The 23,254-nt window shown below is 36.5% G+C and overlaps 1 protein-coding gene across 4 annotated transcripts; it reads right to left on the bottom strand.

Annotated features, from left to right (window-relative positions):
• Positions 1-6,502: 6,502 nt before the first annotated feature.
• Positions 6,503-21,719, bottom strand: LOC107601675 (T-cell activation inhibitor, mitochondrial-like). 4 transcript variants are annotated; one of them, XM_016293931.1, is made up of 11 exons: positions 21,621-21,719; positions 18,227-18,272; positions 17,968-18,100; positions 17,625-17,775; positions 16,778-17,033; positions 14,227-14,349; positions 13,352-13,449; positions 13,179-13,270; positions 12,823-13,055; positions 9,820-9,951; positions 6,503-7,702 (listed from the first exon to the last, which is right to left on the bottom strand). In XM_016293931.1, exons 2-11 carry the CDS (start codon positions 18,256-18,258, stop codon positions 7,477-7,479), a joined length of 1,476 nt encoding a protein of 491 aa, XP_016149417.1. In that variant the 5' UTR covers positions 18,259-18,272; positions 21,621-21,719; the 3' UTR covers positions 6,503-7,476. The 4 variants fall into 4 exon arrangements, with proteins under 4 accessions (XP_016149417.1, XP_016149419.1, XP_016149418.1 ...); XM_016293933.1 differs by having other exon boundaries at positions 18,227-18,269; XM_016293932.1 differs by having other exon boundaries at positions 18,227-18,274; positions 21,624-21,719.
• Between the last annotated feature and the right edge of the window lie 1,535 nt (positions 21,720-23,254).

Here is a 23,254-nt window from a genome sequence, read left to right as displayed (position 1 = left end):
CTCAGAAGAGACCACCACATCCAGCAGGTTACTGAAAAGGAAGTTGGAGGGAGGCAACGCGGCCACGCCTGATTCCGACAGACACCCTTTCTGGTCGCATGTGGGGCATCTGAGCTTCAGAGGGTCACCTGGGCTCCTGTGGCCCTCCAGGCATTGCCTGCAAAAGGCGTGCAAACAGGGCAAGACGTGCAGCCTCCTGGTGGATGAGGTAGATGAGGAGTTGGAGGTCTGGGAGGACGAGGAGGAGGTAGATGAATTGGAGGAGATCGGAGCAGAGCAGCCGCACAGCTCCTTGCACAGCGGACATGTTTGCAGGTCGGAGTCTGGGAAAGACGCCATTTGCGCAGAGGACCACAAAATAACTTCACACATAAAGACGCGTTAAGAGACACAAAAGCTTCCGAAACGGTTCCCTGATCAACTCAAGCAAGTGAAGCAGATCATAGACTTGGCATGCTGCACTGGGAGCTACATTCAACGTGACTTGATATATACATTCCCGTTTAATGACTTTAGATTGAACTGGGCTTTCAGCTTGGGTTATTATCGATAGAAATTCGCAGGACAAACTCTATACGCAACTTCTCGAGTGCACATTTGGACACCAGGTGTCATTTTGAGGCCTTATAATCCCTCGGTATGGGGCATTAACATTGCTGCGAAACATAGATCCGCTGCGAGGTCCCTGCTCCGATCCTCCCCCACCGCCGCATGACTAGAGGGGCCAAACGCGCTCGATACGGTGTCACTTGTTTCCTTCCCAAACGCAAATATGTCCGTTTTCCATGAATGCGCTTTAGTCTACCATCTGCGCGTCACTCTTCTCAATACGCGCTTGCGCGAGCCACAATTAAATAATTCAAAGTATGTCCCATGTAGCTCGTTAGCACGCAGCGCCCCCCAAGATCCTGTTACTGTGGTGAGGCTGAAAAGCCCCTTTAACTTCCTTCAGTCCGGTTACTGTAACACTTTGGCGAGGTGTATAAGGTAACCATTCAACCTTTCGTTTCCTTTCGTTTCCATTCGTTCTCGAGCTTTCAGCTGCCCATGTTCGCAAAACAAACGCTCTCTCCGCGCGCCTCTTCAATCCGCACTCCTTTTCATTGCGAATGACTCTCGCGCGGACGACAATTCTACAGCGCGTGACCATCAAGCGAACGCGTCCATACTAAATAAGCCTAGAGCGCACTTCCTCCTGAGAACAGTCCGGAGGGGCGTGGTTTATGTGGTGAGGGGGCGGGGTCGGGCAGGGTATTAAAAGTAGTACAAATTCAGCAAGGGCCAATTATTCATTTATTTTTATTCATTTTATTTATGACTGGAATGTACAATATGGTGCTCAATGAGACATTATAATATCATATGTAGGATAGCTTTTTTTTTTTTCGTAATCTGAATATATTTCAGTTTGTTGTGGATGCTTGTGTCTTTTGTTCTAGTCTTGTGTATATGAGAATGTATAGGGACAAATGCAGATCCTCTTCATATATTTGTATTACATGTATCAAGAAACAACAGAAAGCCCAAAGCTTTATGTTTTTACTGTCGAAATATCTTTATTCTAATGCAGTCATGTTTGTTATCTGATATGTCTTGCTCCTTGGCTTTAAAAATGGTTGGTTGTTTCTTCCCTAAATGCATATTGACTGTTTGACTCTTGGTATAACTAAATTAATATGGGTCAAATGTATCTGGTTAATCTGAAGGCTTGGTTGTATTTTATTTGATTTTTTCCATATTTAAATTATTATTTTATTATTATAATTAATTTGTATTATTCTTCTGTTTTTGTGTGTTTATTGATTGATTAGATGTGAAACAGAAATCACAATTCAATACTAGGACTGCCATTAAATTTAAATAAAGAATCATGATTAATCCCATGATTGTCCAGCTCCTTTTTTAAAGAAAAATATACTTTATACTGATAACACTAAATTATATTGAGCGTAATGTTCTTTAAAAGGAACACAAATTTGGCTTGGTGTCAATTATGGGATGATTGAGCATTATTGATGAGGCCGTGCGTGTATAAGACAAAAAGGTTGGTAAACATGTTCTAGGACATGCAGGTCCCTTTGCATACCATTAGTTCTACCATTATATCTCATTAATTCTCCCGCGTCATCTTTCAACAGATAACAGCTAATTTCCCCCCACACCTGAACCTATGAAATCAATCTTAACCTTTTTGTAATCAATGCTTCCCCTCCTGAGGGCCCCTCCTGTAATAGATAGCTACCACGTGCAGGACTGGCCTTTGTGTGCATTTATGGGCCCTAAGGATGGGGTGCCGGGGTTGCTCTTGTGACAAGGGAGGAAGCTTCTCGGTGGGGCTTAGTCTCCAGATGCAGGCTGCCCACTAAAGCAGTGGGATGCCAAGCTGAAAGACCCTTTGACCCCATTATTATGGCTGGGATTAGGGGTAGTGGAGGCTGCCCACACTCAGCTGCAGAGCTCTGGCCATCCCAAGGACATTCCATTGATCTACATGAGGAAAAAGCCGGAACGGGGGTTGGGTGCGGGCAGAGGCTCAGCAAAACCAAGCAAAGCAAGGAAGGGTCATGTCACATGGCGGAAATGACCACAGGCAATTATGTGTACGTGTGAGTGTGGATCTGTGTACATGATGAAGCGCCGAGTCTTTCTCGGGTCCAGGAAGTAGCTAGTCCTTCTAACTGTCACTCATAGTCAACATGGAATGAATGAGATTATTAAACTCCTATTAAACTAGCTTTGTGGGCAAAAGGGAATGTTCTTTTGTGGCTGTATTATTTGATTGTGACTAGTGTGATCCCAGCTATCAGGGCACGTCAGAACTTTGGCTAATGTTTTGCTAAGGTTCTCTCAAAGTCCTGAACAAGCATTCCCTTAAAATAGAAAGTTTGTTCAAAGTTAGCTGGTCTTTAATAATGTTCTCAAACGTTAGCACAAAAGCATTATTTATACATCAATCATGGAACACCCCCATAGGCGGAAATCCCGGGGGTTTAAAATCCACTAAAACAACCCCCCCCCCCCCCCCCCCAGAAACGTTTTAGTTTAAATGTTACTGCTTGCTTTCGAATACTCAGAGAACATTCAAAAGTAACTTTCTCATAATGTTGGCATAACCTAGCAAAAACATTTTTAAAACATGAAAAAAAGGGACCTAGAACATTGAGAAACAACGTTAATGGGAATGTTGGCAAAACATTCCTAGAGCATATTTTTATTAGTTGGGATGTGGCCCAATGAAGCTTTCTGTATGTTATTGTTCATTTTTGATACGCTTTATGAGCTTAAACCTCAACAATGCAATTGATAGATTGGTTATCAGCAGGGGTTTCCTGCAGGCCTGCCTTAATCACAGGATTACATTTATATGCACTTTCCCAACAAAGAGTCTTGCCCTGTCGTACCTTGTCGTATCACTGTTGTCCTGACTGAGTCTCTTGTTTAGCTTGTGAACGTCTTTAAGATAGCTTTCCGTTTAATTGCTATGAGATACACACTGCTGAAAATACATGCAATGTTGGCAAAAATATATCATTGCATATATTAATCTATTTAGTTCATGCGACTTTTCCACTCATCCGCCATACTTATGACAATTTGTGGAACAAAGTAATAATGGCAGTGAATACAAAAACACAAACACCTTATAAAACAGATCTTATTAAGTCGAACATTCATTGACATTTTAGACTCATTTTAGACAATCCATCTCTGTATAACTGAGAGTGTGCCAAAATTAATAATGCACAGATTCTTGCTGGATTGTGACCCTAACCCTAACCCTGGGTTAGGGTCACAATCAAGCAAGAATCTGTGCATTATTAATTTTGGCATACAGTGATGGATTGTGGGTTAAATTTAAGTCCACTGATGTTACACTCAGGATCAACGCTAACTTGAGATCTGTTCAAATGTATTCTGGGACCTGGTATGGATCAAACCTAATGATCAGCATTTTTTCTTGGTGTATTTACTATGCCCCGTTGATGGTCATAAATATGGTGAATTATTAGAGAAAAAGTCATTGATTGGAACAGATGAATAGAGAAAACTACCGAATGTCTTTCACTCACTTACAGGTTGTAAACTAAGATATAAAGATGCAGTGAAGACTAAAGATGCAGTGAAGAAGTATGAAGGGGTTCTTGGTCAAATGTGGCATGGCACATGATGCAAAATGAATAAATAGTTATTTCAAGTATTACTAGTTAGTATATCCAGAGCTGCTAATTGTGAATGTTGACAAGATGAAATAGATTTATAGCAGTAGCATAGTCTTGGTTTGTGTTGGTTTGATTCTTTAGAGAAGATATCTGTGTTCGCTCCTTCTCTTTAAAGCTCCTCTCATATTCTAAGGGGATTTCTTAAAATGTAGTAATGAAGGAAATGAAGGATGTCTGTCAGAGTTCCTGTGGCTGACCCATTTGTTACCCTTAGAACATGATATGTGGTTGTATATGAAGATGTCAAGCATAATCTTAAATGACACATCTGCATAGTGTTATAAAGCCATCAAGCATGCTGGGTATTGGGTTGGATACTAACACAGCTTAGACATTTAATTAATTTATTTTCTTTTCCAAAATGGCTCATCATTTAAGTTTTATCTGAAAAAGACCATTTGTCACACTCTAGTGAGATAAGAGTAAACACAAACTATGATTCTGCTCTCATGGCAACATTCACATCTTCAACATGACAATACATGCGTATCGCATGTGTGATCAGTCTCATTTGTGTGAATGGATATCATTTTTCATGGTCTGACTGTGGATCAGGAGGGCAAATAGGAACTTTTATAGTCGTTCATAGTGTAACCTAAATCATTCAATTTGAGATGCATGAACAAAACGTGGCCAAATGCAATTCGGCATAGAAACGCAGTTTAATAGCTATTGCCTTTATGCATGTAAGTATGTATTTATTTACACTATATAATTGATTGTTTGTTCACAGCCCTAACAACAATGGTTGATCATAGTAGATATTCAAGTATTTTCAAGTAGTTTCATTCATTTCAGGCAGGGTTTTTTAATAAAATGAGAAGAAGAAAAAAAAACCTCCCTGCACACAGTGAAGCAAATACGTCTGACTGGTCTGTGACCTGCTTGCTGATAGCCTCTGTCTCAATCCTCCATGAGTAAATATGTCTAAAAACAGACAGTAGAAGGGGGGAGGGGGGTGGGGGGTGGTTGAGGGGGGGCAGAGCATGAACAGACTCACAGGTAAAAGTGATGATTCACATTCAGTCGTTCAGGGCTGAGATAATGCTAAAAAATGTGAGGGTGCCTGTAAGTTCAGCTTTGAGATGCATTATAGGACATCTGCGCTACCAGTCAGTTTGAAATAATTTAAAAAAAAATGTTTTCGAGTCTCTTGTACTCACCAAAACTGCATTTATTTGATGAAAAATATGGCAAAAACAGTAGTATAGTACTTTTTAATTTTTTTACAATTTAATATTTTAGTATATTTTATTCTTGTTATGGCAGCCGTTATACTCCAGTCTGGGGCCAGTAATTTATTTATTTTTAAGAAATGAATACTTTTATTCAACAAGGATGCATTAAATTGATCAAAGGTGACAGTTGCAGTAAAGATAAATTGTTAATACTTAATCACCAATAGTTATTGATAATAAATCAGCATATTACAATAATTTCTGAAGAATCATGTGTTAATCATGTCTGGAGTAACGGCTCGATGAAAATGTACCTTTGACATCACAGAATTAAATTACACTCTTTTCAATTGTAATATTTTACTGTTTTTATTGCATTTTTTAAAAAATCAAATAAATACAGCTTTGGTGAGCATGAGACGTCAACCAACAACATAATAAATAAAATATTCCAAACTTTTGAATGGTATTTACTGTATGTTACTCATAGTATATGAACAACACAAAGGTTTTTAAAAGAAAAGTTATTTTTACTTACCTGATGTCTTTCAAAACTTGTATTACTTATGATGATTTTAAAGTGCTTTTTTTGTCCTTTTAGAGCTTGACAACCTGTGGTCGCCTTAAACTTTTGCTGCTCAGACAGTTGGATTAAATGACAGAATTTTCATTTCTGAGTGAACTGTACTAATTAAAGAGGGTACTGCAACTTTTGACTCTGCAATCATTTTTTGTATCTATTCAACAATAAGAAACTATTTGTCAACAGCAGAGTGATACGTGTTATGCTATGTAGTGCTATGACGGCTCACTAATGAATAAACACCTGTAGAGACAGAAAAGACTACACACTAGCATCTGCTTGCATATAAAAAAGGAGTCATATTTTCTGTAATAAGTGACAGCATGTCATCGATGTCGTCATTATTGTAATTAACCTGAGCATTCCTTTAAAATAGCTATTCTAACTATAATCAAGTAAGATCATCAGTAGACTGCAAAATTGGGAAAACATTTATCTACTATAAATGATGTGATAATATAATACTAATATTACACAGATTCATATATCACACAACTGAATTATTATTATCATTGTATTATCATTTATTCATACCTGTTAGAGTGGAAAATTCATGGACTTGTATGTCAAGATGTCAATGACAAAATTTTGTTAACATTGTAAACCAGATAGGTACATTAACAATGTATACAATAGCGACTGGTAACATTTGAACCATTGTTTAAATTTTGTGGTTGCACGGTTCAATATGTATCATACATACAGATATCACAGTATAAACCTTTGAAACACAATAGCAGCAAACAACATGGATGCACTGTACACTACATCTCAAGACAGACAATATTACAGCATTTAGGATTGATAATGAACATACGCTACATCTGAAGAGAACACTTTTCCCATTTCTTAATACTTGGATATACTCAGCATTTGGACAAACTCTTTTGTCCAAACACAACTGAGTTTTGACTGCGCATTTTAGATTTCGGGAGATAGTATTAAAGTTAGTAAATGTGTTTATCTCCAGTCAGTCGGGAACACTGGGGTTTTGATAGAGAAGACTCAGTCACTCATATGGAGCATGATTCCAACACTACACTGAACATCAGAACCAACCAAAAATGTGCATTAGAAAACCCAAAGTTGCATGTTAAACTAACCAAAACGTGATTATAATTCCAGTATTATAAACCTCTGATATGGTGTAGCTAGCAACTGATTGTTTTAAGGCAACAAATTGCCTTACCAGTTTTTCCAAGAGCTATTTTTTATAATAGTTTGAGATATGATGATGACCCTGAAGTGTTCGGCTCATGAGTAATGTGTATGGTTTGGCAGTGCAAATAAACATCAAACCCTCTATGCTAAGTTATAATATCACATGACCGGGGCCCCACTGCCTCAGAAGCACAACACTATGTGCTAGTATTTTAGAACCAAAGTGCATTTATGATTATGCCTATACACTAGGCCAAAATCTTCCAAAAATTCTGACTACTTTATTACAGCCTGAGAGGCATAGTGATAAAGTCCAAATAGAGTTCAGAGCGTTTCAGCCCTTCCAGTCCCAGGGAATACACAGATCCCCATCCTGCATGACTGAATAGAAGTGAGAGATGCAGAGATGAAGGCCCTGCATCTGAGGGGATCTCTCCTCCATCAGACGCCTGCAGCAGGGGATCATCTGACTGCTCGACACACTGGGCTCTTTACACAGACTGTGCAGAGACAAATCCTGCAGACAACTGGAAATGATGTCTTCTTCCTCTGCCTCCAACCTGCATAGAAGGGAATAGGATCAGGATCTTAAAAAGTATACATTTTATATATTTTAATATATAGCAAAAAATAAATACCATACATTTCCCCCTGATTTACAGAAGAGACCCACTAAAATGTCATTCAGTGTAACAATCTTGTCAGGCATATTTACAACAAAAATCAATTTATGACATATTAAAAAGACTGATTACTTTCACCCCAAATACTAAATTGGTTGTAATTTGACATTTCTAAAATGTGCCACTATCCTAGGTTTTGCCCATTTGTCAGTAAGAATTTTTTACTCATTTAAAACACAATAAAATTTTATATGCTCCCTTATTCTTTTATATATTTTAATATGTACACGTCAGAATAAGCATGTTGTTTGAATCTTTACATAAATATTGTGTTACACTGAATGACAATGGAACATTATTTCAACCAAATTTTGTCATTTTATATTCCAAAAACTTATTTGAAACCTTAAAAGTAGACACTTTACTTACATATAATGTGCTTTCTATGGACATAAAATCACTTTTGATCACTTAACGTCTTTGACCTATATATATATATATATCTATATCCTTTTGTCTTGTAATCCTGATTATGTTTGAAACAAGAGAACATATCGTCCAGGGACACAAAACATATGCTCCACAGAAGATTTTATTTATTTATTTTTGACAGTTTTGCTGATCAGGTAAATGTATTATGATTTAATGTTTAGATTGTTGTTTTTGTGCCTGGAATACAAGAATAAGATATTGTTAAAAATATGAAAGTCTATATGATTTTTAGTATAACGTTTTATTATGGATGCCGATAAAAAAAAAAAATGTTTTGCTCTTATGCTAAGTTCCTTATGCTAAACAAGGCTGCATTTATTTGATCAAAAACACAGTAATATTTAGAAATATGTTTACAATTTAAAATAACTGTTTTCCATGTAAATATATTTTAAAATGTTACTTATTCCTGTTACTTATTACTCCAGTCTTCAATGTCACATGAAATCATTCTAACATGCTGATTTGGTGCTCAAGACGCATTTCTTATTAATATATCAGTGTTGTACTGCTTAATATTTGATGAACAGCAAGTTCAAAAGAACAGCATTTATTTGAATCAGAAAATGTTCGTAAAATCTTAAAGTCTTTTCTGTCACTTTTGATCAATTTAATGTATCCTTGCTGAATAAAAGCATTAATTTCTTCCCAAAAAGACAATAATTCTAATGGCTAAAAAGAACCCTTATACTAGGCTAAATTATTGACGAACGCTTCTATTGTACTTTTCTTTTCTTTAGGTGTAACAGAATATTCTATGGAAGCCCATTTCCGCCACTGAATGAATATTAAAAAAAAGGTTATTGCAACTTTTTATTTCACAATTCTGACTTTTTTTTCACAGAACTGTGAGATATAAACTCACAATTGCGAGTTATAAAGTCCGAATTGCGAGATAAAAACTTGCAATTGCGAGTTAAAGTCCAATTTTGAGGGGGTAAAAAAGACTGCTATTGTTCTCAGAATTGTGAGTTTATATCTCACAATTCCGAGAAAAAAAGTCAATTGCGAGACCAATTTTGAGGGGGTAAAAAAGACTGCTATTGTTCTCAGAATTGCGAGTTTATATCTCACAATTCCGAGAAAAAAAGTCAATTGCGAGAAAAAAAAGTCCGAATTGTGAGTTTATATCTCGCAGTTCTCACTTTATTTCTCAGAATTGCGAGTTTGTATCACGCAATTCTGAGAAAAAACGTCAGAATTGTGAGATAAAAAGTCGCAATTACCTCTTTTATTTTTTATTCAGTGGCAAAAATGGGCTTCCATAATATTCAGGGGGAAATAATGTAGGGTGCAATCAAAAAATATGAATCTTAAGGCAGTAATTGTGGTTAATTTAGTTTTTCCTGCCCTTCACACATAGCCCTGGTTACATTATTACATACAGCAAAATAGAAACATTACCTTTTAATTTGTGATTATGAAAACATTTTGATTATGAAAACAAACATGTTTGGTCTTTATAATAATATACTGATGAATCATGCACAATAAGAACAGACACAAGACAAACGGTAAATTCTGATTTCATGTTAATGTGCAATGATAGGTCAAGCACTCACTTGTCTTTGCGTCGCATGCGTCTCCGGGCCTCCTGGGCCTGGCTCTGGAGGAAGTTCTGCAGCTGGAGGGTGTCACACATAGTGGGGATGATGAAGTGGCCCATCTCATGCAGGCAGGGGGTGGAGAGGTCACTATGGCAACAATGATTGACGGGACATTAAGCAGCACAAAGACTTCCAACAGTGAGGATAAATCAGTCAGAAATGAATAGAACACAGGGAACCACAGGGATAACACTATACCAATCAGCTACAGTCTGTTGTTAACTGTCCAGTATGGCCTCTCTTCAGTTTCATTTTTTATGTTTATCTTGTCTTTTTAGTGGAATACTATTCTTTACAAAAAGAACATTTCCACAGCAACCCATTTAAAGCTACAGTGCTTAATTTATTGTAATGTCACTTGCCTGTTCACATCAAGATATCAATGATAACTACACTGATACCATATTGGCATCTACAACAACAGATTGTATGGTCTGTTTGTTCCAAGCACACACTACAGTTATTTTCTGTTAAAATATCAAAAGTCAGGTGGATTCTGATTGGCTGATGGCACCAAAAGAAAATAGTTAAATAAAGGTAAATAAACAATCGGACATGAAAAAAACTAATATATATATATATATATATATACTGTATATATGTTTGTTTAAATTGTATTTTGAAGTGGCTTCAATGGAGAACAGGCGTTTTGGCCACAAAATGTTTTAGTTATGGTAGTTAGATTTTATCCATAGCGATTTAATTTGACTGTCGGATATTACATATATACACTGCCGGTCAAAAGTTTGGGATCAGTAAGACTTGTAATGTTTTTTAAAGAAGTCTGTTATGCTCATCAAGGCTGCATTTATTTGATTAAAAATACAGAAAAAAGACAGTAATCTTGCAAAATGTTATTACAATATAAAATAATGGTTTCTATTTTAATATCCTTTAAAATATCATTTATTTCTGTGATGCAAAGCTGAATTTCCATCAGCCATTACGCCAGTGTAAAGTGTCACATGATCCTTCAGTAATCATTCTAATATGCCGATGTATTATTAGAATTATCAGTGTTGGCAACAGTTGTGCTGCCAAATATTGTTTTTGGAAACTGCGATACTTTTTCAGGATTCTTTGATGAATAAAAAGTTAAAAAGAACAGCATTTATTCAAAATATAAATCTTTTCTAACAATATAAATCTTTGCCATCACTTCTTAACAATTTAACACATCCTTGCTGAATAAAAGTTTTAATTTCTTTCAAAAAAAGAAAGAATAAAAATTGTACTCACCCTAAACTTTTGAACGGTAGTGTATATTGTTAGAAAAGATTTCTATTTTAAAATAAATACTCCTCTTTTTAACTTATTATTCATCAAGGAATCCTGAAAAAAAGTATTGCAGGTTCCAAAAAAATATTAAGCAGCACAACAGTTTCCAGCACTGATAATAAATCAGCATATTAGAATGATTTCTGAAGGATCATGTGACACTGAAGACTGGAGGAATGATGCTGAAAATTCAGCTTTGCATCACAGGAATAAATTAGATTTGAATGTATATTACAATAGAAAAACTTTATTTTACATCATAATAATATTTCATAATATTACATTTTTTCCTGTATTGTTGATCAAATAATTGCAGCCTTGATGAGCATACGAAACTCCTGTGACCAGTAGTGTATAATATATACAGTGGGGCAAAAAAGTTAGTCAGCCACCAATTGTGCAAGTTCTCCCACTTAAAAAGATGAGAGAGGCCTGTAATTTTCATCATAGGTATACCTCAACTATGAGAGACAAAATGAGAAAAAAAATCCAGAAAATCACATTGTAGGATTTTTAAAGAATTTATTTGCAAATTATGGTGGAAAATAAGTATTTGGTCAATAACAAAATTTCATCTCAATACTTTGTTATATACACTTTGTTGGCAATGACAGAGGTCAAACGTTTTCTGTAAGTCTTCACAAGGTTGTCACACACTGTTGCTGGTATTTTGGCCCATTCCTCAAGAGCAGTAATGTTTTGGGGCTGTCGCTGGGCAACACGGATTTTCAACTCCCTCCAAAGATTTTCTATGGGGTTGAGATCTGGAGACTGGCTAGGCCACTCCAGGACCTTGAAATACTTCTTACGAAGCCACTCCTTCGTTGCCCGGGCGGTGTGTTTGGGATCATTGTCATGCTTATATATATATATATATATATATATATATATATATATATATACACTGTATATATACACACACATATATATGTAAAACAAAATTAATAAACTAATCAAAAGTGACAGCAAAGACATTTATAATGTTACAAAAGATTGCCATTTCAACACTGTTACTTTTTTTTTTTAACTTTTTGTTCTATTAATCAAAGAATCATGAAAAAAAAAAACACCACAATTTCCACAAAAAATATTAAGCTGCACATCTGTTTTTAACATTGGTAATAATAAGAAATGTTTCTTGAGCACAAAATCAACATATTAGAATGACTTCTAAAAGACTATGTGACAACGAAGACTGGAGTAATTGGCTGCTGAAAATTAATATTATTACAGAAAATATTAAAATAGAAAATAGTTATCAATTGTAATAATGTTTCACAATATTACTCGTAAAAACTGTATTTTTTTATTTAATAAATCAGCAAATGCGGAGCATAAAAGATTTCTTTAAAAAAAAAACGTACAAACCTCAACATTTTGAACAATAGGGAATATTATAAAAAACATTATATTATTTTTTCTTTCCTTTAATTATGTCATAAGAAAAGAAAAGTTGGTTCCGAGGTCAACAATCTGATACAAGAATTAATTTACTTTGTGACTTGATTTCATGTGAACTTTAAGCTTGTGTTTTTCCGAAGAGATTAGCCTGCTCATATGCACTATTCAAGCCTAGTATCACTGAGACACAATTTGGACCTTACCTCACATTCTTGAAGGTTATAAACACAGACAATACACACAAACAAATGGCTGGAATTGAAGTATATGAGTATTTACTTTTCCAAGCTCATTGTGAGGCCTTGCATGCTGCGGGGGTGCAGGGAGAGGCGCTGAGACAACAGTCTCTTGTGGAAAGTGTTAAGGGTACTGTAATGTTCCTCTAGAGGCAGAGCTGGACCCATCCGCTCGATGTGGATCACTTGAATCCCTCCCAACAGGTGACTGATGCGCTCCTTCAGCCAGTCTGACTGCTGGAACATGCTTCTGTAACTCGGCAATCTTTCAAAGAGCTGAACAAACACACGGACAGACACAAACACATGCATCTTAGCACAAATGTTTGCAATCGTGTTTGTTTGTGTTGAGAATACGGTTAAGAATACCATAAGACTGGTTTAATAAATAAGCTGTACCTTTGTCCATTGATGGTGGACATCCATTGTTCCTAACATAACATGCCCTGAGGCATTCATCCCTGATTGGTCAGTAAAAACGATTACGTGCCCTGTTTTGGAAAAGAAAGAAATTGGAGTAAGCATTTGTGCACACGGAACATTCATCTCATGAATCCTATTTTCATGGTTACCTCTCAGGATGTGCAGAGCCTCAGGGCTTTGTGTGGAGAGACGACCCAGGCTCTGCAGCTGACAGCATTTGTGTGCAACTCCCCATTTGCGCTGCCACCTACAGGACAGAGAACCACATGATCAAAGTTAACATTATTGACAACAGGATGCAAGAACTGAATACTCTGTCCAATAGTTTTTCACATGCCAACATAAGCAGACATACAGTACCATTCAAAAGTATGGGGCTGGTATTTGCATTTTACAGTAAAATGCCGTAAAAATATTGTGAAATTTTCTGTTTTAATATATTATAATATGCAATGTTTTTCTGAGATGGCAAATCAGATTTTTCAGCAGCCATTACTGCAGTCTTCGGTGTCACATGATCCTTGAGCAATTCATTCTTGAGTCCTTGCTGAACAGAAGTCAAAATCTTACTGAACCCAAAAGTTGCTAGGATGATTTTAAATTGAAAACCTCATTGAAAGGTTAATGGGCCATTTTTGCTTGTCCAGTGCATAGACTTTTTACATTTCTTTCCATAATAACATTGTTTTAAATCCTTTCTATAATACATTTAATTCAAGAAATTTCTACTAAATAACTCTTAAAAAGATTGATAAAAATCACATTTTTTTTAACCCATCTGGTACCTAGCCTATGTGTACCATTTGTAATAGATGCAGTGTCACAAATTTTTTCAAGTTCACTTCCTGTTCACTTCATGAACAGCTTGAGGTTTAAGAAAATACAATATTTAATAAAAAATTGAAAAATGTATTTCACAAAAACAAACAAACAACACCCCATAAGATATCCTCTAAATAATTAATTAATGGCAAAAGTAAGATTTTGCAGACCATAAGAGCATATATTCGGAGTTAGAGCTGACCTGATATTCAACAAACCAAGTTTCTGAATCAGCTCTCTTTTCAGTCTTTTCAGCTCCTCACGCCGTGGAAGACTGGCATTCTGTTTCTTTGTGGCCTCCGGCTCATTGTTTCTCAGCCATAAACTGAATATAAAGACAAACAAAAAGAGCAAAACAATGTTTCAGATCGGACAATGAGTTAAATGAAACACTATATATCCTACAATCAATAAAGAATAGTGGCAATGAACTATGCCTGAAATAACACACCTTTGTTCATATATTATATATAGAATAGTCCTACATGTGTGTTCTATATCAGGTCTCCAAAATCCTTTCTAAAGATGTTACAAAGCACAAAGTTCCTCGTCTCAAATGGGTCAGGGAGTACACCGCAGTCGGGTTAAGTTTTAGCCAATTCCAAGCCTCAGTATTTGCAGAGCTTTAATCGCAGGCCGCGAGGCCCACTGAAAGGTTTCTGTTGAGTCTGGGCTCATCCGTGGTTCAATGTACACATTTCTGCTTTTACTAAATGGCACAAAAACCACTGTGGAGTCATTAACCATAGTAAATACAAAGAATGGCTTGAGAACATTGTGTTCTGTAGAGCAGTGGTTCTCAAACTTTTTCAGCAGAAGGCCCCCTTGTGTAGGGTGAATCCTTTTGTGCCCCCCGCCCCCCGCCCAAAAGAAAACTCATGACGCAAAACATCCCCAAACTTACAATTTACTTAATTTTAGATTGTACCAAAAACAAATGAATTTGTACAATGCCGGAACATAAATTATATTTGTAGCCTTATTTCCATTGAACAGTAATTTATGATGTCCATAGTAGAAGATGAATACTGAAAAGTGAATTTACATGTACTTTGTAAAAAAGTGCATTAAACTTCTTACATTTTGATGTAGTATAATGACAGTGGCTCAACAGTTTGGTGTGCGATTTGAACAGCAATCTGACTTTTTTCAACAATCTTTTTTTCTGCAAGAAACAAAACAAATGTCTACTCTACTTAAAAAGAAATAGTTTTACAATATAAAAGAAATATACAATATTATACAAGTTTTACAATATAAAAGAAATCATGCAATGCAGACACATCAATTTAATAACCACTGTACAAGTACACACAACCTGCCTTAGTGGGAAGGGTGAGACTGTCTTTCTTTGCAGAGCTTATCAATTCTGGGTGTTATTGGGGACAGGCAAACTCTCAAGTCATCTTCCACATTTAGCCGTGCCCTGTATTTTGTCTTTATTGCCATCATGGCTGAGAAAGGTCGTGACTGAAATGTTCATTCAGTGAGGTGAGGTGACTGGTAATGGTGTTGAGCATGAAGTCCACTCTCATGCAGTTTGTATCCAAAAATTCAGATAGATTTGTAAACATGTCAGTGATGCCTTTTCGTAGTTTATGTACCCACAGGTCAATTTTTCTCCTGAATGCATTTTATTTTGTCACTTGCCTCCAATATTGTGGAATAACATCCCTGAAGGGACAGATTCAGTCCATTGAGACTACTGAAAATGTCTGCAAGGTAGGCCAGTTTTGCCATCCACTGTTTTTTTTTGGATTTAAGCTTGTTCGCGGCCTCCTCCCCGACCATCACTCTGCACATATCCACTGCTGCTGGAAGTATTAATTCCTCCCCGATCGTGTGAGGCTTTTTACATTTGGCTAATCGCAGGGCTGCAAGATACGATGCTTGCTGTGCTTTCTCAGGTATTGTCGTGATGTTAGTCAGTCGTACCTTTTGCTTGATGTATTCTTCTTTCTTTCTCTGGAAAAAAGCCTTACTTTTATTCGCATGCTCCGGATGAATTGTTGTGAGATGTCTGTTGAGTTTATATGGTTTCAGCGCTTCAACGGATAAAATCTTCAAGCACAGCGTGCACTGTGGTCTGCCGTCACTATATTCCATAAAGCCATATTTTATGTATGAGTCGTCAAATTTACGCAGTTTCATTTTTTTCACGCTAGGCTCTTCTGTATTAACCTTCTCAGCTGAGAGACTGCATCCTCTATCTAAAAAAGCGTATCCATTTTAAAGAGTCTTAGCATTTAACAGCGTGTTCATGGCTAACTGTTCTGTGCACTAGTACTTCAACGGAGCGTTTCCGTAGTGTGCTGTGTATAATTGATATTATTTTATTATTTTTAAATACATCATAGTTTACATAGATTGACAATCCTGACTTACATACAGGTAAAATATTTTTTAATTTTAATCTAGATTCTAGAATTTCTATGCGGCCCCCCTCGCACCATCTGGTGGCCCCCAGTTTGAGAACCACTGCTGTAGAGAAGGACAAGGCTAATTGTAGAAACACAAACAAGGTTGCTGGTGTGACACTAAAAATGCCAGCTGGGCTCTTTCTGGCCGCTGGTGTCTCAACAGTCCTACAAAATTTCAAGTTGAATATTAACCAAACTTTTGTGCAGCTGCTGGAGACCTCGTCTAGCATTAAGATAGTCTAACACATTAAGCAGTGGTGTTCATATGGGTTACATGAGTTTGAAAAAAAAAAAAAAGATTAATATGAAATGGTGGTCTCTCTCTCTCAGTACCTTAGTGTGGGCTCGACTCTTCTGGCTTGTTCTAACTCCTGCTCTGGGTCCCTGAATCCTGTGAAAGTGTAATATGTCTTGTCCCATTTGATGGGACAATAGAAAGCTATTCCAGGCTGTTGTGTCGAGCTCTTCTCGGTCTCAGCCTTGAGCACATCTTGCATATGTTCAACCGAGAGGCTACAGGAGCTCAGAACATCCAACACTGTGCTCAGAACATCCTTAGACTGCAGGGTGAAGGTCACCGGACGGAATCCTGGGAAATGTAGGGTTATCCCATTAAAAGCATGCATTGAAAAACAGAATAAAGATTATGATTTCAAGTTTAAAAAAATAGGTAAGATTAAAATATTCATTCAATACATTTTAAAATCCATATTTATTCCAAAGCTGAATTTTCAGCAACCATTACTCAAGTCTTTAGTGTCCCATGATCCTTTAGAAATCATTAGAATATACAAATTTAAATGTTAGAAAAATCTCTTTTATTTTCAATCTTGAGAACTTGTGGATATTTTATGAAGTAATCATTTAATTAAAATAGAAATTGTTTGTAACATCATAAACATTTAGTAGTCACATTCGATCAATTTAATGCATCCTTGATTAAAAAAAAAAAATACTGGCGAAATGAGATAAAAATAAAAGACTTTTGTTCAGGGAAAAAACAATAACAATGGTACAACTATTATAAAAGTTACTGCATGACTTTAGGTGACCTGGAATATAGTGCACGAGTCAGATGGTCTAGTTTTATTCATTAATTTATTAGTAGTAGTAGTATTATAACTATTATTATTATTATGAGTAAAAATCACAGTGTTAATCAGAGGTGAAGTGGTGTTACCTGAGGCTAGCAGACTACCACTGGAGTCTGCTTTTTCTTTTGTGTCCCTGACATAAAAAGTGAGGTTTGCAGGTTTGGGGGATCTTGCCCCAGGCTTCTGAAGATTTTCCAGATAACCATTTAGCCTTTTGAGGGAGTTTTCATTTACTTCCTACAACAGAGAAAACAAAACAAATCCAAACAATATAAAACACTCACACCTGCTCTGCAGACGGAAAAGGCATATATATATATATATATATCAAAAATTATTATCATACATTGCCATTATGTAGTTTATGTATATAATAAAAATTCTATTCAGGGCTTATAATTATGATGATAACTATTTAATTATTATTACTCTCTCTCTTGGATGCCGGCCAAAGAAATCAGGGTGTACTGCAAAGTAAAAGGGCCGCAGGGCATTAATGGCATCCGCTCCTGAGAGATTCCTCATCTGAACGACACGAGCAGAAACACATCTACCACCAAGCCTGTAAGAATGAGGATGATATTGATTAGATAAGGATTTTCAACAAAATCTCCTTTGCAGCTGTCTATAACGACTATAATGTGATAGAGTTTCCATTTTTTACAGGGTTTTTTTGGGTAAAACTTACCTAACATAACGCAGGAAGGTGGTCACATACATCACGTTAGTTCCTTCTGGTAAGAGAAATCAAGGCACATGAGAAAAGAAAAGCATGACAGACTTCAGCCTCTTCAACTAGTCAAAATCAGAGGACATATATATATATATATATGTATACACCGATCAGACATAACATTATGACCACCTTCCTAATTTTGAGCCCTGACCCGTCGAGGCATGGACTCCACTAGGCACATGAGAAAAGAAAAGCATGACAGACTTCAGCCTCTTCAACTAGTCAAAATCAGAATATATATATATATATATATATGTATACACCGATCAGACATAACATTATGACCACCTTCCTAATTTTGAGCCCTGACCCATCGAGGCATGGACTCCACTAAACCCCCGAAGGTGTGCTGTGGTATCTGACATCAAGATGTTAGCAGCAGATCCTTTAAGTCCTGTAAGTTGCGCAGTGGGGCCTCCATAGATCTGACTTATTTGTTCAGCACATCCCACAGATGCTCGATTGGATTGAGATCTGGGAAATTTGGAGGCCAAGTCAACTCCTCAAACTCGTTGTTGTGCTCCTCAAACCATTCCTGAACCATTTTTGCTTTGTGGCAAAAGGCCACAGTGTGCAGAGGCCACAGCCACCAGAGAATACCGTTTCCATGAAAGGGTGTACATGGTCTGCAACAATGCTTAGGTAGGTAGTATGTCAAAGTAACATCCACATGGACGGCAGGACCCAAGGTTTCGCAGCAGAACATTGCCCAAAGCATCACACAGCCTCCGCTGGCTTGTCTTCCTCCCATAGTGCATTCTGGTGTCATGTGTTCCCCAGGTAAGCGTAGCTCCCAGCCATTCATCCAGACCAGGCCACCTTCTTCCATTGCTCCGTGGTCCAGTTCTGATGCTCACGTGCCCACTGTTGCCGTTTTCGGTGGTGGACAGGGGTCAGCATGGGCACCCTGACTGGTCTGTGCAGCCCCATACGCAACAAACTGCGATGCACTGTGTATTCTGACACCTTTCCGTCAGAACCAGCATTAACTTATTGAGTAGTCTGAGCTACAGTAGCTCGTCTATTGGATCGGACCACACGGGCCAGCCTTCGCTCCCTACAGGCATCATTAATGAGCCTTGGCTGCCCATGACCCTGTCGCCGGTTCACCACTGTTCCTTCCTTGGACCACTTTTGATAGATACTGACCACTGCAGACCGGGAACACCTCACAAGAGCTGCAGTTTTGAAGATGCTCTGACCCAGTCGTCTAGACATCACAATTTAGCCCTTGTCAAACTCACTCAAATCCTTACGCTGGCCCATTTTTTCTGCTTCTAACACATCAGCTTTCAGGACAAAATGTTCACTTGTTGCCTAATATATCCCACCCACAAACAGGTGCCGTGATGAAGAGATAATCAGTGTTATTCACTTCACCTGTCAGCGGTCATAATGGTATGCCTGATCGATATGTGTGTGTGTGTGTATATATATATATAGGCTATACTACCGGTCAAAAGTTTGGGATCAGAACGATTTTTTATGTTTTTTTACATGAGTTTCTTATGCTCATCAAGGCTGCATTTATTTGATCAAAAATACAGGAAAAAATTTTAATATTGAGAAATATTATGATGATGTAAAATAATGTTTTTCTGTTTCAATATACATTCAAATCTAATTTATTCCTGTGATGCAAAGCTGAATTTTCAGCATCATTACTCCAGTCTTCAGTGTCACATGATCCTTCAGAAATCATTCTAATATGCTGATTTATTATCAGTGCTGGAAACTGTTGTGCTGCTTAATATTTTTTTTGGAACCTGTGACACTTTTTTTCAGGATTCTTTGATAAATAAAAAGTTAAAAAGAAGAGCATTTAGTTAAAATAGAAATCTTTTCTAACAATGTACACTACAGTTCAAAAGTTTGGGGTCAGTAAATTTTTATTCTTTCTTTTTTTGAAAGAAATTAAAACTTGTATTCAGCAAGGATGTGTTAAATTGTTAAGAAGTGATAGCAAAGATTTATATGGTTAGAAAATATTTATATTTTAATAAATGCTGTTCTTTTTAACTTTTTATTCATCAAAGAATCCTGAAAAAAGTATCGCAGTTTCCCAAAAAAATATTTGGCAGCACAACTGTTGCTAAAATTTATATTAATATATATTGATATATATTGACATTGCTTTATTTTAATAAATCTGCAAAAATGTCAACAATTCTGTGTTTTTCTGTCAATATGGGGTGCTGTGTGTACATTAATGAGGAAAAAAATTAACTTAAAATATTTTAGCAAATGGCTGCAATATAACAAAGAGTGAAAAATTTAAGGGGGTCTGAATACTTTCCGTACCCACTGTATATATAAATATGCGTGTGTGAGTGAAAGCATCTACTACTCTAATCTTCATTGTCTGGTGTTCAAGAAACATTTCTTATTATACACTGAATCCAGTTGTGCTGTGTAATATTTTTGTGGAAATGTTTTTTTTTTTTCAGGATTTTTTTTGTGAATATACAGTTTAAAAAAAAAATATGAAATACAATTTTTGTAACAATGTATTTTGATCAATTTAAGGCATCCTTGCTGAATAATAGTATCAATTTCTTTCCAAAAATGAATGAATCAATCCATGTATCTATCTTACAGATCATAAACTGTCACTAATATATAGTTAGTAATACATTGTGTTATTATGGTAATTACACAATGAAAACATTTTAAACACCCTTTGCCTTGATAAAAACTGTGCTTTGGTGTAAATGACATTGCTGAGGTTCGCAAATAAGAGTTTTTCGGAATAAATGGAATGCCAGAAATTTAAACGTTCTTATTCATAAAAATCCCAACAACCCATACTCTAAGAGATCAATTATACCTCCTTCATGTATGCACGGAATAACTTTTATTTTATTTAACGTTTTAGTCACAGAACCCCCAAATAAAAGTGCTACTACGTGCAACTAATTAGCTTCATGTAAATATAACAGGATATATGGCTGAACAAGAAAAAAAAAAGAAAAGAAAAAAAACCTTGACTGGACTTGAGCAGAGACTGTTAATTCAGGTCAGGTGCAAGCAGGGGTCATAGTGTGTGGTCTCGACCTACATACTGTTAATAGTAATCATAAGTCTCGCTTATGTTGACACAAATCAAGCGAGAAAAACAAACAAAAAGAAATATTTCCACCCAAAACAAAATGCTATACATTAGATTTTAGAGCCATTCGATTTAATCAGCATTCCATACACTCAACACATAAACACTGTAAACAAGGGCAAGCACAAACAATTGGCGCTCTTAAAATAAAAACAACAGTCCCAGACTTAATCGGCCACACACAAAAATTATGTCAGCATGAGATAAAAATGTCCAAAACACTATCAAATTATTTACCTGTGATTTTGCAGTCTTACATGTTCGCTGTTGTTAAAACTGAACCTGAAGTCATATACTCCACTCTGGCCTAATCCTCCATGCAAGAGTAATCAACTGCCTATCTCCCTATCTTTAGAAAACAGGCGCAGCTAGCGGGACTTGAATCAGGCAGAACTAATCGTCTACCCATCTTTGTCGGTTTTGTTACAGGTTCAGTTTTAACAACAGCGAACATGTAAGACTGCAAAATCACAGGTAAATAATTTTATTTTTATAATCTCATGCTGACATAATTTTTGTGTGTGGCCGATTAAGTCTGGGACTGTTGTTTTTATTTTAAGAGCGCCAATTGTTTGTGCTTGCCCTTGTTTACAGTGTTTATGTGTTGAGTGTATGGAATGCTGATTAAATCGAATGGCTCTAAAATCTAATGTATAGCATTTTGTTTTGGGTGGAAATATTTCTTTTTGTTTGTTTTCCTCGCTTGATTGTGTACGTTACTGGAGCCCACGTGTACACTGTTTATGTATGTATGTTTTTTATTCATTTATTTATTTTTTAGTGAAAGATGGTAGTTTTTAAATACGTGTATGTGGGTTATAGTTTTCATTTACTGACTTATGAGATTCATATATTATCTACTGCAGGATTATTTGATTTTTGCACCACCTTCTGCACAGATGAGGTCCTTTAGAAATCATTCTAATATGCTGATTTGGTGCTCAAGAAACCTTTCTTATTATTATGAGTATTGAAAATGTTTTTGTGCTGCTTAATGTAGTGTGAACACCGCACTAAAGTGTCTTTTTTCAAGCTTCTTTGATGAACAGAAAGTTTGAAGAATAACGTTTACTTGAAATAGAAATCTCCTGTGACATTATAAATGTCTTATTGTTTTTGTTTTTTACCGTTTTGTATTGTAGATCCTTAATTTCTTAAGAAAAGAAAAGAAAGACAAAATGATGCAAACTCTTGAATGTTAGTGAGTAGGGTTGATTGTTATTGCTGCTTTTAAGTTTACATTTATATTTAAAACATACTGTTGAACTTTTTAATGTTATATATCAATACATGTATTATTTATGACTAAAATAATATTATACTTATACTTCAACAAGGAGCCCCAATTTGTGTCAAGTCATCTTAAATACAGTTTCTGGCAGAAACTTTCTGTTGTAACGCATTGCAACGTGCCAATAACAGGAATACATATTGGGAACACTGTAAACCTGTGAGATGTAAGTGGAATAATGCTGATACCTTCACTGTAAGAAAGAAGTAACACTTAAGGGTTTTGTACATTACAGTAGCTAAAGGCGCTAGCCGTTGGCGTGCTGCAGGCAGACATGTCATGCGCCCGAGTTGCCAGACAGTTGCCAGACATCTCGACTGCTTCAGGGTCAGAAAAGATCTGGTCACTCTTGAATGACCAGAGCAGGACTCACAAATCAGATTGTAGAGATCTTAGATATGGCACTGCTGCCAAAACATTGAGCAGAGACAATGGCGGCATCAGCGACAGACATGCTGCTGTCCTTTGTGTAAAGAACTGTGCTGGGCCTGTCAGCAGTGGCATCAGCTGCTGTTGGAAAAGAGGAGAGAGTGTGTTGATGTCTGTGAAACCTCTGGGAATCCATAGTGACACACTGTTA

The sequence above is a fragment of the Sinocyclocheilus grahami genome, unplaced genomic scaffold (assembly GCF_001515645.1).
Source record: "Sinocyclocheilus grahami isolate Dianchi unplaced genomic scaffold, SAMN03320097.WGS_v1.1 scaffold310.1, whole genome shotgun sequence".
Classification (NCBI taxonomy): Eukaryota; Metazoa; Chordata; class Actinopteri; order Cypriniformes; family Cyprinidae; genus Sinocyclocheilus; species Sinocyclocheilus grahami.
The sequence above is the reverse complement of the archived record's forward strand: the minus strand, read 5'-3'. Positions and strand labels throughout refer to the sequence as shown.

Coding starts and splice junctions, on each gene's coding strand:
- LOC107601675 (XM_016293931.1), bottom strand. CDS start 18,258: ATGTATGTGACCACCTTCCTGCGTTATGTTAG. Junction 17,034..17,624: donor TGGTAGTCTGCTAGCCTCAG/GTAACACCACTT, acceptor TACATTTCCCAG/GATTCCGTCCGGTGACCTTC. Junction 13,056..13,178: donor TCCACCATCAATGGACAAAG/GTACAGCTTATT, acceptor GTGTTTGTTCAG/CTCTTTGAAAGATTGCCGAG.